The 13,817-nt window shown below is 48.1% G+C and overlaps 1 protein-coding gene across 8 annotated transcripts in view; it reads right to left on the bottom strand.

Annotated features, from left to right (window-relative positions):
• RBM19 (RNA binding motif protein 19) overlaps positions 1-2,047 on the bottom strand; it is a 138,585-nt gene extending 136,538 nt beyond the window's left edge. For all 8 annotated transcript variants that reach the window (XM_073790139.1, XM_033836959.2, XM_073790136.1 and 5 more), the window contains exon 1: positions 1,900-2,047. In XM_073790139.1, the coding sequence (XP_073646240.1) occupies positions 1,900-1,935 (36 nt within the window). In that variant the 5' untranslated portion in view covers positions 1,936-2,047. The remainder of the gene's footprint in view (positions 1-1,899) is intronic.
• Between the last annotated feature and the right edge of the window lie 11,770 nt (positions 2,048-13,817).

Genomic DNA, 13,817 nt, shown 5'->3' with positions numbered 1-13,817 from the left:
CCATCGTACAAGCAGCCCAGCATCCTGGCTGCTGCATAGTAGACACCTAATAAATGCCTGTCACAGTGACGTGTGAACTAAGGAAATGGTAAACTACACAGTGCCTGCTAATTGTGGTACAAAGGAGTATCCTTTCTACCACAAGGAGTACACAAGATCTCTCAAGCTATCTTTATAGCTTGCTTTTAGGACTCCTCATAAGCATGGCTCTATGTCCCTATACTGAGCTCTCACTTTCATTTCTTGGCTTATTTACCCAATGACTATCTGCTGACTCCCACTATGAAAAATAAGAAACCTACGTCATCTATTTCTCCCTTCTAGTCTCTGCTATTTATTGGCTTTTTAAAACTTTTTATTTTATATTAGAGTATAGCCGATTAACAATGTTGTGACGGTTTCAGGCGCACAGCACAGTGACTCAGCCATACATATGCACGTATCCATTCTCCCCCAAACTCCCCTCCCATCCAGCCTGCCACGTAACACTAAGCAGAGCTCCCGGGGCTATACGGTAGGTCCTTGTTGGTCATCTGTTTTAAATATAGCAGTGTGTACATGTCAGCCCTAAACTCCCTAACTATCCTTTCCCTCCAGCCTGTTACTTATTGTTTCTAATTCTTCCATCATTTATTCTAAATAGTACACTTAAAAAATATCTATGATTGATCCATCCGTCAGCTTTAGATAGCGTCTCCTGATGCCTCACTCTGATGGATGAGGATCTTAGCATGGCTACCCTTCCTTCCCCTCTCCACTACCATCTCATTTTGCTTCTCAGTGTGGCTGTGTCTCTTACCACTGCGCGTCTTGTTTGATGAATGAAAGAGTTAATAACAGTAGTAGTAGTAACTAACGCTTTGAAAGCTTACTATGTAATTACATTAAGGGTTTTGAGATGAGGAACTTGTCAAGAGATGCAAGCCGTAAAGATGGTTACTCCTGGAGACAGATGGAGGATAGGATGGAACAAAAGACTGTGCTTCTCGTTTTATACTGAATTTTAAAAATCGTATGATAGGTGCCCCCCCCATCCGCCGGGGGGGGGGAGGTAAAGTTAAAAAACCACAACAATGAAACAGAAATGGTTTTATGTTCTCACTCTTTCTAAGGAGTACACAAGATCTCTCACGCCATCCAAACGGCACATTTTGTATTCTGGGAATGAGTATACTGGCCACACCAGTCGTGTAGGGGCTCTCTATCCAAGAAAAGTCATAGTGAAATAGGTACGGATGATTCACTTGGGCACAATGCACTAACCGTCTGACACCACGCATTCAACTATTTCTTCACTCTTTCATTCAGCATGTATTTACTGGATGCCTACCACGTGCCAAGTTCTGTGCGGACTCTAGGCGGAGACAAGTACGACTGGGGCACCCCTCCCCACTTACTGGATAAGTTGCTTAAAGCCCTGCACACTCACTCAGTTTTCTTAGACTATCTATTCCTACCTTTTCTAAAGGCGGGAGTGGGAACTGGAACGCAGGTCCTCAGTCTATTGCTCCCCACTTTCCTCCCAGACAGTGTGCCGAGTGGGAGAGGGATACAGGCGCAGTGTCTGACCCAGTCACGAGTCAACCCAAAAAAGCGACTGACAAGAGGGCTGTGGGAGCAAGGCATTCGACACAGCGTGGGGGCTGGCATGTCCCGGGGAAGGAGGTGTCTGGCTGGGATCACATACATCGGGTCGGTTGTGAAACCCTGAGCAGGCACTGTCCCTCTCTCCCAAATGTCAACGGGGAATCTGCCGAGAAGCCCCTTTCGGGCTCTGAATCCTCCGGGAATCCTTCCCGAGATCGAAAGCCCCTCAGTTCTCCCCAGGCACCCCCCTCCCAACCTCCAGCTCCTAGCTGGTCCCAATTTCAGATTCTCAAGTCCAGGCTCTGCACTCACCCCATCTGGGAGGTTCTTCACGATCAGTCGCGACATGGCGCACGGTCCCACTGTTGTGATTCCAGCACGAATGGCCTGCGACTACCACCACCAAAATTCACGCTACGGCTCTGGGCGCCGCCATCTTCCGCAAGCCGGAACCAAGTCACGTGCTCCAGGCGTAGCCCGCCCCCGGAAGTAGGCGTGGCCAAAGCGATCAACCCAAGGAAGTTACACCCTCCAAGGGGCGGGCCTGAGCGCTTGCATTCTGCGCAGGCACAGGCTGTTTGGCGGCGCCTGGAGAGACCAACGTAGTGGCCGCGCCGCCAGGGGACGCTGGTCCCTAACATTGGCGGGGGATTGCCCGTAGGCAGAACAGCGTTTTAGCTCTGCTTAGGCTCGGAAATCGTTTTAGCCACTTCCTGTATTTAAACAGGATCCTGGCCCAAGATAGTTAAGATGCAATCAAAGGAATAATTTCAATGAGCCTAGGCTCTTGCATCTTCCCACACTAAAAGTGCAAAAATCATTAACTCGAGATGTCTGTTTCTGTGATTAGCAGTAATCTTTTTTTTTTTTTTTTTTTTTGCGGTACGCCTCTCACTGCCGCGGCCTCTCCGGGGCCTCTCCAGTTGTGGAGCACAGGCTCCTGACGCGCAGGCTCAGCGGCCACGGCTCACGGGCCCAGCCGCTCCGCGGCATGTGGGATCTTCCCGGACCGGGGCACGAACCCGTGTCCCCTGCATCGGCAGGCAGACTCTCAACCACTGCGCCACCAGGGAAGCCCAAGCAGTAATCTTTTGATATTCAACTACATTTTTTTTCCCCCCAGCGGAAAAAGTCATATATCCTGTCATCTCCTTTACCTCTTTGGGACAGTCGCTCAGAGCTATCTGAGAAGCTGTATCCTCCTGGGCTTAAGTCCTCAGTAAGTCTGCGGAATAAAACACAATTCTCCATTTTTAGATTGTGCATTTTTGTTTTCAGTCGACATAGGATTATGGGGTGTATTGGTTCCCTACCACCTACTCCAAGTTTCCAGAGACTTAGTGGCTTAAAACAACAGAAATGTGTTCTCTCACAGTTCTGGAGGCCAGAAATCCAAAATCAAAGTGTCAGCAGGGCTGAGCTGCGCCCGGAGTCTCTGCGGGAGGACCCTTCCTCCTAGCTTCTGGGGGCTCCAGGGGAGCCTTGGCTCTGTGGCTGCATCACGCCCACCTCTGCCTCTGTCTTCATTGTGGTCTTCTCTCCTCCGGTGTCTGAATCAATCTATCTCCCCCTCTGTTCTCTCATTAGGACACCTGCTATTGGGTGTAGGGCCCATCTTAAATCCAGGATGGTCTCATCTCAAGATCCTTAACTTGATGTCTCCAAAGACCCTTTTCCAAGTAAGGTCATGTTCACAGGTTCCAGGGGAAGGATGTGGGCGTGTCTCTTCAACCTATTACTTGAGGATTTACTTGCTTGGTAATAGGTTACTCTGAAGGTCAGACTTCGCCCTGTCCACCTCTTACAGTAGACTGTCTATTCAAAGAAAACACACACACCCATGTAAAAATGTACCCTCAAGCCTAGAGTAGGTGACAAGGGGTCACTGTGTTTCCAAGTCATTTTTTATTCAACAGCTATTTATTGATATGTATGAAAGTGCTCCTTAATTAAATGACAATTAGGGGGTTGTTTTCTGCACACCGCAACCCCGGTCAGAACAGGCTGGAGCAAGCTTTACGAGGCAGTGCTGAGATCTTAGCCTTTTATGAGAGGGCAAGTGTGGGTTGCCCAGCCAGGCCTGGTTTCACGTACTTTTCTTTTATTATTTTCAGGAACTGCCTTTATTAAAATGTGCAACTAAACGTAGCCCTCCCTAAAGAAATTCACAAATCAGAAGGCCTTTCAAAGGTATTAAAAGAAAATGGAATGCTCTCGGCTAATCGCACGACCCAACTCTGGGCCAAGAAAATATGGTCCCCACATGTCGGGGAAAGGAGGAACCGTTCCTGGGCTGTATATCCCTGGGCTTTTAATAAACAGCTAGGTTGTAACATTATTATTAGCCTTCCTGCTTTCCTGCCTTCCCGTTTTGTCTCCGGCCTCCTTTTCTCTCCCACCAAATATTATCCAGGGGCACCTGGCCCCCACCAGGCTGGGCTCTCTGATTAGACATGGGGATTTAAAAAAAAAAAAAAAAAAAAGCAGGTAAATCTAAAATCTGAACTAGCTCCAATCAATCACGGCTGCCTTCACAAATGTACTCAGGCAATGAGAAGTCTGTCTAGGCTCTGCAGTAATTAATGTCCCACCAGGGAAAGGCCAGCCGTGGGGAGAGATCTTGGAAGGGTTGGAGGATGGAGAGAAAGTTGGACCCTTGATTTCCTCCACCTGAGGCGTCTAATTATGAAAAAATGTCAGACAAACTCCAATAGGGTGGGAGGGGAGACATCCTACAAAAATCCCTGACCGGAACTCTTCAAAATTGTGGAGGTCTTCCAAAACCAGGGACGTCTGGGAAATTGACACAACCAGGAAGAGCCTCAGGACGCAGGCTGACCCAGTGGAATGTGGGGTCCCAGGTGAGATTCTGGAAAAGAAAAAGGACATCAGGGGAAAGCTGAGGAAATCCAAACACAGCGCAGACTTCCATTAGTAATAACACATCAATATGGGTTCGTTCCTTGTGACAAACGTACCACAGCAATGTTCACAGTAGGAGAAACTGGCTGCAGGGTGCGTGGGAACTCGAGTATCCTCACAACTTTTCTGTACCTTGAAAGCAATTCTAAAACAAAGAGTTTATTAACTATCTCTTTAAAAAGACATTTTGAAGATTAAAAGAGAAGGATGGAGGAGGTCAGTGTTTATGGAGGTGGAATAATTGCCAAGGCATATTATAAAAGGGCGAAAAGCACGGTGCACAAGGATATTCCCGTTGGTGTAGAAAAGAAAGGCGCGGGGGTCTCTCTGCACGCCTGCTTCTGTACGCGGGGCAGCAAACCGTGTCCTGGGCCGGATGTGGCCTGTTGCCGTTTTTCGTCATGGCCTCACAGCTAAGAAGGGTTTGCACATTTTTAAGTGGTTGAAAAAAATATCAAAAGAAGAATCACGTTGCATGACTCATGAAAATGATATGAAATTCTCATTTCCCTGTCCATCAATAAAATTTTATTGCAACCGAGTCACACATGTTCACTTATGTCTTGTCTGTGGCTGCTTTTGGAGACAGCAGAGGTGAGTCGTGGTGACCAAGGCCATATGCCTGCAAAACCGAATCTATTGACTGCCTGTCTCTTTATAGAAAATGTTTGCTGAGCCCGTGCTTGGCTACCTCTGGGGGAATAGACGAGAAATTGGTAACAGTGATTTTCTCTAGGAAGGCAAACAGGATGGCTGGCGGAAGGGGTGAGTGTTTGATCTATATTTTAAAAAATCTAATTCATTTACCAAAGGCAGAAGCTGGGCTCTTTGGGGCACATGGGTTGGGGGCTTGAGACATTTGAAGTAGAAAAGGTAACGCCCCAAAGCATTTTAGGCATCACTTATTTGACTGTTTAGAAAGGCTTTCCAAAGGTAGCGCTCTGGTCATGGTGGGTCGGCGTGCTATCAGGGAAGGCTTCCTGGAGGCGGTGAGCCTTGAAAGCTGGCAATTGACTTGTTTGGAGGGTTATGCGGAGAAGGGGCTTAAGGCAATGATGTGATTAAGTTGGGGAGGAAGAGTTGGGACTCCACATTTTGTTGGGCGTGGTCCCTGATCCACGTGGCAACAGTGTTGTAAACTAGCTATTACCCACGTTTGTTTGTTGAGAGGAGTAAAGGGAAATGTAAATGTCACAGCTCAGAAGTCATACAGCCACGATTCCAATCCAGCTCTGATGGAGCGAGTGCTAGGCTGACCTCCGTTGTTCCCTCCCTTTCTCCACATCCTCGGCGTGGAGCCTCAGAGTTCTCCCCATTGGGAGAGAGCCCGTTTCCTCTTCTTGCATCAGGACCCGCTGGGAGAGTGGTACTAAGCAACAGAATGAGGCAGAAGCAGCGGTACCACATCTGAGCCTTGAAGACGCGGGGCCCGTGTGCCACCACGCTCTCTGGGAGCCCCACACACCCAGAGAGACACATGGCCTCGTCACCCCACTGCCCCCGGTGACAGCTACCCGATTACCAGAGAGGATCTGGGTTGAAAAGACAGTTCATTTCTTGACTTCAGCCTCAAGGTCCTACGAGGTCCATCTGCTGACCTCTGCTCCCCTTCCACTCAGCTCTGGCCATACCAGCCACTTTCTGCTTCTCAGATGTGCAAACCTTGTTCTCACCTGCCATGGGTTGAATCGTGTCCCGCCACCCCCAAAGTCCTTGGAACCTGTAAATGTGACCTTATTTGGAAATGGGGTCTTTGTAGATGTCATTAAGTGAAGGATCTGGAGATGAGGTCATTTGAGGTCATTTTAGATTTAGGGTGGGCCCTCATTCCGATGGCCGGTGTCCTTACGAGGAGGCCACGTGGAAACACAGGGAGAGTTCTGCATGGTGACAGAGGCAGAACCTGGGTCATACAGCCACAAGATGAGAATTGCCAGCAACCAGCAGAGTAGAAGAGGCCAGGCATAGATTCTCCCTCAGAGCCTTCAGTGGGAGCATGGCCCTGCCCACACCTTGATTTCAGACTTGTAGTCTCCAGAACTGTGAGAGGATACATTTCTGTTGTTCTAAGCCACCCAGATTGTGGTGATGTGTTACAGCAGCCCTCGGAGACAGACACCTCACCCCAGGGCCTTTGCATATCCTGGGCTCCCCCTTCAACTCTTCAGCTGCCCAAGTCCAGCTCATCCCCGGGGCCTCAGCTTAGATGCCCCATCCTCAGAGAGGACACCACAATCTACGTTAGGGCCTCGCTGATTTGGCCTCTGAAAGCACCCTCCACCTCCCTCAGCCATTTGTCATCCCATAGATATTCGCTTGTCCACATTTTTAATGCCTGTTGCCCCCAGACGGAAGCCTCGCTGGGCGGGGACTGCATCTGCCTCTGCTCGCTCGGGTGGGTGATGTGAAGGGCCGCCCAGCTCCCCTTCCATGAATTCAGGATGGTTTGTAGGACTCCTCCGCGGCAGGAGGCTGCCTCACCCCGTCCTGCGTGGCCCTGGTCCAGTGACTGAGTGATGTGTGTGGGGGGGAGCGGTTATAGAAGCCCAGCTTCCTTGTCCAACTAGGGGCAACCCTGAAGTCTCAGCCCATCTTCAGAATTCTCTGGAAGGTCAGCTGAAGCCTCCTGTGACACCGCAGCACAGCCTGACTTCCCCTTCTGCGCACTCCTGCTTCCTTCCCTTCCCAGGTGCTACCTGTTCCCAAGATCAGGGCTCTTGTTAATGTCCATCATGTCCCACCCCCACCCCGCCCATCCTTTTCCTGCTTTTCCTTATTGGGTAAGAGGCTTCGGGTCTTCGCGCTGCCCATTTAGAAAGCCTGTCTGCAGTTCTAGAGACTGACCAGCAGATAGCGCCAGAGGATCATGTATAAACACGTTCAGAGCGGCGGAAACAAGGGGAAAAATCCTTGCGAACCTGAATCCACAGAGCGGAAGGTTTCAAGGACACTGTCCACTGGGCCCCCAGACATACGGGCCTAACCTGGTCACAATGGGTGGGGCTTATTCCTGATTTCAGCTCGTTAGGGAGACAGAACCCTGCATCCTTGCCAGCAGAACCCTGCTCAACGGAGCGCCTGGCTAGAGTTTGTCAGTAAATATTTCTGGATAAACAAGTGGATTTGAACCCAGAGGAAGTGCACGAAAGCTGTCTAACTGCAGAAAGCAAGAGGGAGAGTTCTGTCTGGGATGGGAGGCAAGGACACTGCTGGGCAGGGTAGCAAGCAGGGAAAAGACCATGGAGGTCTTGAAGATAGTTTGAGGTAGGGACCATCTACAGGGTCATGGGCAGGGTTAGGAGATGCCAAGGATCAATGGCAACGGATATGCATGCGACAGGCTGAGAAACGGACCCCCCACGAGATAGCCACGTCCTAATCCCTGCAAACTGAGAACACTACCTTATGTGGCAAAAAGAAAAGAAAAGAAAGAAAAAGAACAGGAAAAAAAGTGTCTTTGCAGATGTGATTATTTTGAGATTTCTGTGTGTACCTAGAAGAGGGAGGCAGACGGAGATCTGAGTCCCACAGAGAAGACGAGCGATGCGAGATGGGGAAAAGAGAGACTTCAAGGCGCAGCCTTGAAGGTGGGAGCGATGCAGCCACAAGCCAGAGAATGTTGGCAGACACGCGAGGCTGGAGGAGGGAAGGGATGGGGTCTCCCCAGAGCCTCCAGAGGCAGCTTGGCCGCACGGACACCTCGGTGTCTGCCCAGTGAACCGGATTTCCGGCGTCCAGAACTGAGAGAATAAGTGCGTAGTGTTTTAAACCCTCAAGTTTGTGGTGATCTGTTAACAGCGGTCACAAGACACTAATACAGAGACATTGCTACTCCAGGACTGAAGAGGTAGAGAGAGGGAGGGGGGCGACCGGGGGCCACTTAGAGAGGAGCTATGGGCGCAGTGAGACTCAGCCACTGTCTCAGGACACGGTCCAAGCTGGGCGTGGGCGGGACCGAACTGCCTTTTCTCCCGCCTCCGATTGCCTGATGGTGCCTCCCATGGGCTGAGCCCAACAGGCGGGTGAAGGATGGATAAGGGTGGGGCCTGGGGGGGTCAATGGACCCTAACCAGCCCGCCAGCTCTGTGCTCGCAGCGAAGATCTCCCATTCCCAGGACAGCCCCATATTTTGATGGATTTTCCTTTCTTTCACAGGACAACATATATACCTCACAGTGCGACGCTTCTGGAACACTTTCTTGAAGTTATCTTTAATGATTAACTTATCATTTCTGATTTGGTAAAAATTAAAAAAAGAATATAATAATCAGTATCAGTGATGGTGTTGGGAAACGGACATTCTGTAATATTCTGAAAAAAGTTGTGCGAAATTGTTACATTTTGGCGGGATCATGATTTGAAAACCACATAGGAGACTTTTTCACAACAGTTGCATCTCCTGGAGCTTATTTTAGGAAGTTTTTTTTTTGCGGTGTGTGGGCCTCTCACTGTTGTGGCCTCTCCCGTTGCAGAGCACAGGCTCTGGACACGCAGACTCAGCGGCCATGGCTCTCGGGCCCAGCCGCTCCACGGCATGTGAGATCTTCCCGGAGCGGGGCACGAACCCGTGTCCCCTGCCTCGGCAGGCGAACTCTCAACCACTGCGCCACCAGGGGAGCCCAGATCCTGTGCTTTTAATTACAATGTTGTACTGCCTTTCTCACAAGCAGAGGCAAAGTATTTGCCCATTCAAATACTTGTTAAGTTCCTAGCTCATCCCAAGTGCTTTCCATGTGCGATCTTACTTATTGCTGTGTGAACTACTGGCTTCAAGAACTATTCTTATGCCCATTTTACACATGAAGAAAGTCATGCCCAGAGAGGTAGAGTGACTTTCCCACAGCCATGCAGCCGGAAAGTGGTAGAATGTGAACCGGAGACCCTCTGACTTTGGAGCTCGGGCTTTTGCTTTTGATTCTGTCTACAAGGACAGCACACTGGGGCAGGGCTTGGGAAATTAAGTGCCAAGCCGAGAGGGCATGAGAGAGGCAAGTCCAGCCTGCCTCCTTTCCAGACTCCGTCTGCCCCTGGGACCCAGCCTCACTCACACAGCTGCCAGGGATCAAAGTCCTCTCCGAGATGTATTTGCTGTGAGTTCTAAACAAACGGGTGTTAGCATGTAGCTAAGAGAAACACTGGGAGGACACAGTGTATGAAAGCCGACTGGCCTTTCAAGTCCTGTTGATTGATCAGCTCCCTCTTGGGTCTCATGCTCTCAGGGGCCAGGATGGAGGAGTGGGCAGACTCCCGCTCTGGGGCATCGAGGCAGAGCGGTGGGCTACCAAGCCGGTACCGTCACACTTTCTCCAGCCTCTAGAAAACTCCCCTTTCAGCCGACAAGCCCATGAGACCAACACTCACAAAATAATAATGAAAAGCTACCAGTTACTGATGGATTACGCTCATCACGCTCAGCACTTTAAATGCATTGAAGCCAGATCACAAGGCATGTATCTTTATTGGCCCATTTTACAGAAGAGGCTAAGAGCACAGAGCTGTTAACCAGTGAGGCTGGATGCCACTTAGCACTCAGCAAATATTGATTGAGCAAGATTGTGGGACACAGTTCCTGTCCTCCAGTTGTTCACATTCCTCGGGGGGCGACAGAAAGAAGAAGAGACCCTGTGATCCAGCGTGATGAGTATTAAGACAGGGCTAGGCAGAGAGGACGCTCAGTATGGGTAGACCAGTTGTTTATACTAGAAATCCTCCCTTCTGATTGAGTCAAAGTCAGTTCTGATGGGTTTTTATCCCAGGCTTACTGGTTAGATTTTTTTTTAATTTTAATTTTTTATGAAGTATTGTTGATTTAAAATGTTTCAGGTGTACAGCAAAGTGATTCCGTTATACATATATATATCTCTATTCTTTTTCAGACTCTTTTCCATTACAGATTATCACAAGATATGGAATATAGTTCCCTGTGCTACACAGTAGGTCCTAGTTGTTTATCTATTTTATAGTGTATATCTGTTAATCCCAAATTCCAAATTTATCTCTCCCGTCCCCTTTCCCCTTTGGTAACCATAAGTTTGTTTTCTGTGTTCGTGAGTCTATTTCAGTTTGGTAAAGAAGTTCATTTGTATCATTTTTTTAGATTACACATATAAGTAATATGATATCTGTCTTTATCTGACTTACTTCACTTCATATGATAATCTCTAGGTCCATCCGTGTTGCTGCAAATGGCATTATTTCATTCTTTTTTATGGCTGAGTAGTATCCCATTGTGTGTGTGTGTGTGTGTGTGTGTGTGTGTGTGTGTGTATCACATCTTCTTTATCCATTCATCTGTTGATGGACATTTAGGTTGCTTCCATGTCTTGGCTATTGTAAATAGAGCTGCTATGAACATTGGGGTGCATGCAGAGTTTTCTCCAGATATATGCCCAGGAGTGGGGCTGCAGGATCATATGGTAGTTCTATTTTTAGTTTTTTTTTTTTTTAATTTATTTATTTTTGGCTGTGTTGGATCTTTGTTGCTGTGAGCAGGCTTTCTCTAGTTGTGGCGAGCGGGGGCTACTCTTCGTTGCGGTGCATGGGCTTCTCAATGCGGTGGCTTCTCTTGTTGCGGAGCACGGGCTCTAGGTGCACAGGCTTCAGTAGCTGTGGCTCGCGGGCTCTAGAGTGCAGCCTCAGTAGTTGTGGCGCATGGGCTTAGTTGCTCCACAGCATGTGGGACCTTCCCGGACCAGGGCTCGAACCCGTGTTGCCTGCATTGGCAGGCAGATTCTTAACCACTGCGCCACCAGGGAAGCCCTATTTTTAGTTTTTTGAGGAACCTCCATACTGTTTTCCATAGTGGTTGGACCAATTTACATTCCTACCAACAGTGGAGGAGGGTTCCCTCTTCTCCATACTCTCTCCAGCATTTGTTATTTGTGGACTGGTGATGGCCATTCTGACCAGTTGGTTAGATATTTCGAATATCACTCATTCTTGGTGGTTTCTATGAATGGTTGGAGGGCACAGAGGAAGCCCTTACCTCTCCAAGCTGCTCAGTGAAGATAAACCTCGAGGGAGGGTGAACAACCCGTGTGTACAGAGCAGAGGTGTGGATGAAGGAGGCATTCGAGGGCCTGAGATGCTTGAAAGATCACACTGGACACATAGATGCGGCCCAGAGTGGACCTTGACCTTGCTAGGGCGTTTGGACATTCACCAAAGAGCTCTGGGTTACCCCATCAAAATTTGAGGCAGGGGAGGAATTTCAACCCCCTTGACCGTGTACAGTTCCCAGGACCATGTGAAGTCAGATCCTTGCGCCAGGACGCGGTTCTCGGGTTCCAAACTATACAGCAGTGACTCCTCTACTGCTACTCTTGCGTCTTAGGAAATATCTGGGGACTGTAGGCAGATACAGCACCTAGTGAGGAATCGCAATTAGGGTGTGTGCTTCAGCTCGCCCTTCTAGTGCCAAGGCTCAGGATTCATGTGATGTTTGGACCTTGATCAGGGGAAAGAAAAATGAAGCGGCTGGGTTTTCCTAAACATATTTGAATGGAAAAACGTGCGTCCTGGAGAATCTATGAGATGATTCCCTTAAAGGGCTCTGCACACACCCTGGCATACAGTCAGCGCTCAATAAAGCGAGCCATGATTCTCATCAACATTGGGTAGTTCTCAGCCGTCTGCCCAGTGAGGTCACCATCCATCCCCCCCTATCAGGGCTGGCGTCGGGGCTGAGACCTTCGTTTAAAGCTTGTAGCATCCATAGAACAGGATTCAAATCATGTACTTTTTATTCCCCATAGTATGATTTCTCTCTGCTTACATGAAACTTGCATTTTATTTCTTTAGGTACCTGGAAGACGAGGCATCCTGGTGGCTCTGAGGCCAGGCTTAGAGGACAGTGTGGAACTCTGATCGGGGCTGGGGTGACTGCGATATAGTGCAGGCATTAAGAGCAGAGGTTCTGTGCTTATATACTGATGTTCCAAATCCTGACTCTACCACTGCCTATAGTATGTGCTGGTTAATGTTCCATAATGGTTCTCTGGAAAAAACAAAATCCTGACATGTAGCATTTGTCAGTTACCATGGTGTAACTTCTGTTGTAGCTGATCTACCCATGTCACTGAATGTGGAGTTGGGAAGAGATACACAGTAACGCCCCACTGTATAAAATTTCTACCAGCCAGAAGTAACCACAAGAACAAAGATAACGGCAAAACGTCATAAGACAATTAGGAAGGGATGAGTTTGGAGTAATTGCCTTTGTTTGTAACATAGTTTATTTAATTGTAACTTTCTATAATTTAATTTGGAAGGATGACCGTGTTTAACAACTCACCAAAGTTCCTGAAAATTGAACAATCAGCTCTCAAGAGTGGGTGTGGCCAGCTCCAGCGCACCCCTGTCACTGGCCCTTCTGTGCGTTAGTTTCTGCAGCCAGTAAAACCAGGATGATACCACTGATGACAGTAGTTGTGAGGGTTAGAGAAAAAGTATGCACAGGGCGAGGCACAGAACAGACACTCAGAAACGGGAGCTGTCATTATCTGAGGTTCAGTTAGCGTTTGTGGCCTTGGGGTTTCTGAGGATGGGAACACAGCTTTTCCAGCACACCATACGTTTCCATTTCTCCCATGGGAAACAGAAACTGGAGTAAGGCAGGGAGATGGGTTTGCTACTGCCAGTCAGATGACGGGTGCTGGGGGCTCCCTGTGTACTTCAGCTCAATTTTTCCACCCTTATATCTTGTCTATCTATCTATGTATCTATATATGTCTATCTATACATATATCTATCTATGTATCTATCATCTACCTGATGATGATAGTTATATCATCTTCTAGAAAATTGGTATCCAAGTATCTACGCCATTTTCTATTTTGCCTAAATTTCAAAATTCTTATTACAAAAATGGCATATACTAAGTGCAAGGTAGAGATAAGCCAGTTCTGGAATCCAGCAAACATTTACTAAACTTAGGTACTATTATTGGAGAACATGGCCATACATTTTGTTGCCTTGATGAAAGAAGATGAAAAGTAAATGTTTTCTCTCAGCCCAGATACGAGTACTGTAGGTTTTCTGGTGTACACGCCTCTACTCTGTTCCCATAACTGTATTAAAAACAAACAAACACACACACAAAAATACCCAAAATCAAAACTCCCACGATTATCTTGTATATGCTGTTTCATGCTCTGCTTTTTATTTAATTAATTGTAAACATAAAATTCAGCTCTTGACGACCTGCAAGAAAAGATGGAGTCAATGGGGCGAATCATGTTAACTGCAGGGAATTATTGTCATTATAAAAGCTACTGGCAAACTCTACATTAATCTCTGAGATTTCGCCT

This window comes from Tursiops truncatus, chromosome 13, assembly GCF_011762595.2.
Source record: "Tursiops truncatus isolate mTurTru1 chromosome 13, mTurTru1.mat.Y, whole genome shotgun sequence".
Taxonomy (NCBI): Eukaryota; Metazoa; Chordata; class Mammalia; order Artiodactyla; family Delphinidae; genus Tursiops; species Tursiops truncatus.
The sequence above is the reverse complement of the archived record's forward strand: the minus strand, read 5'-3'. Positions and strand labels throughout refer to the sequence as shown.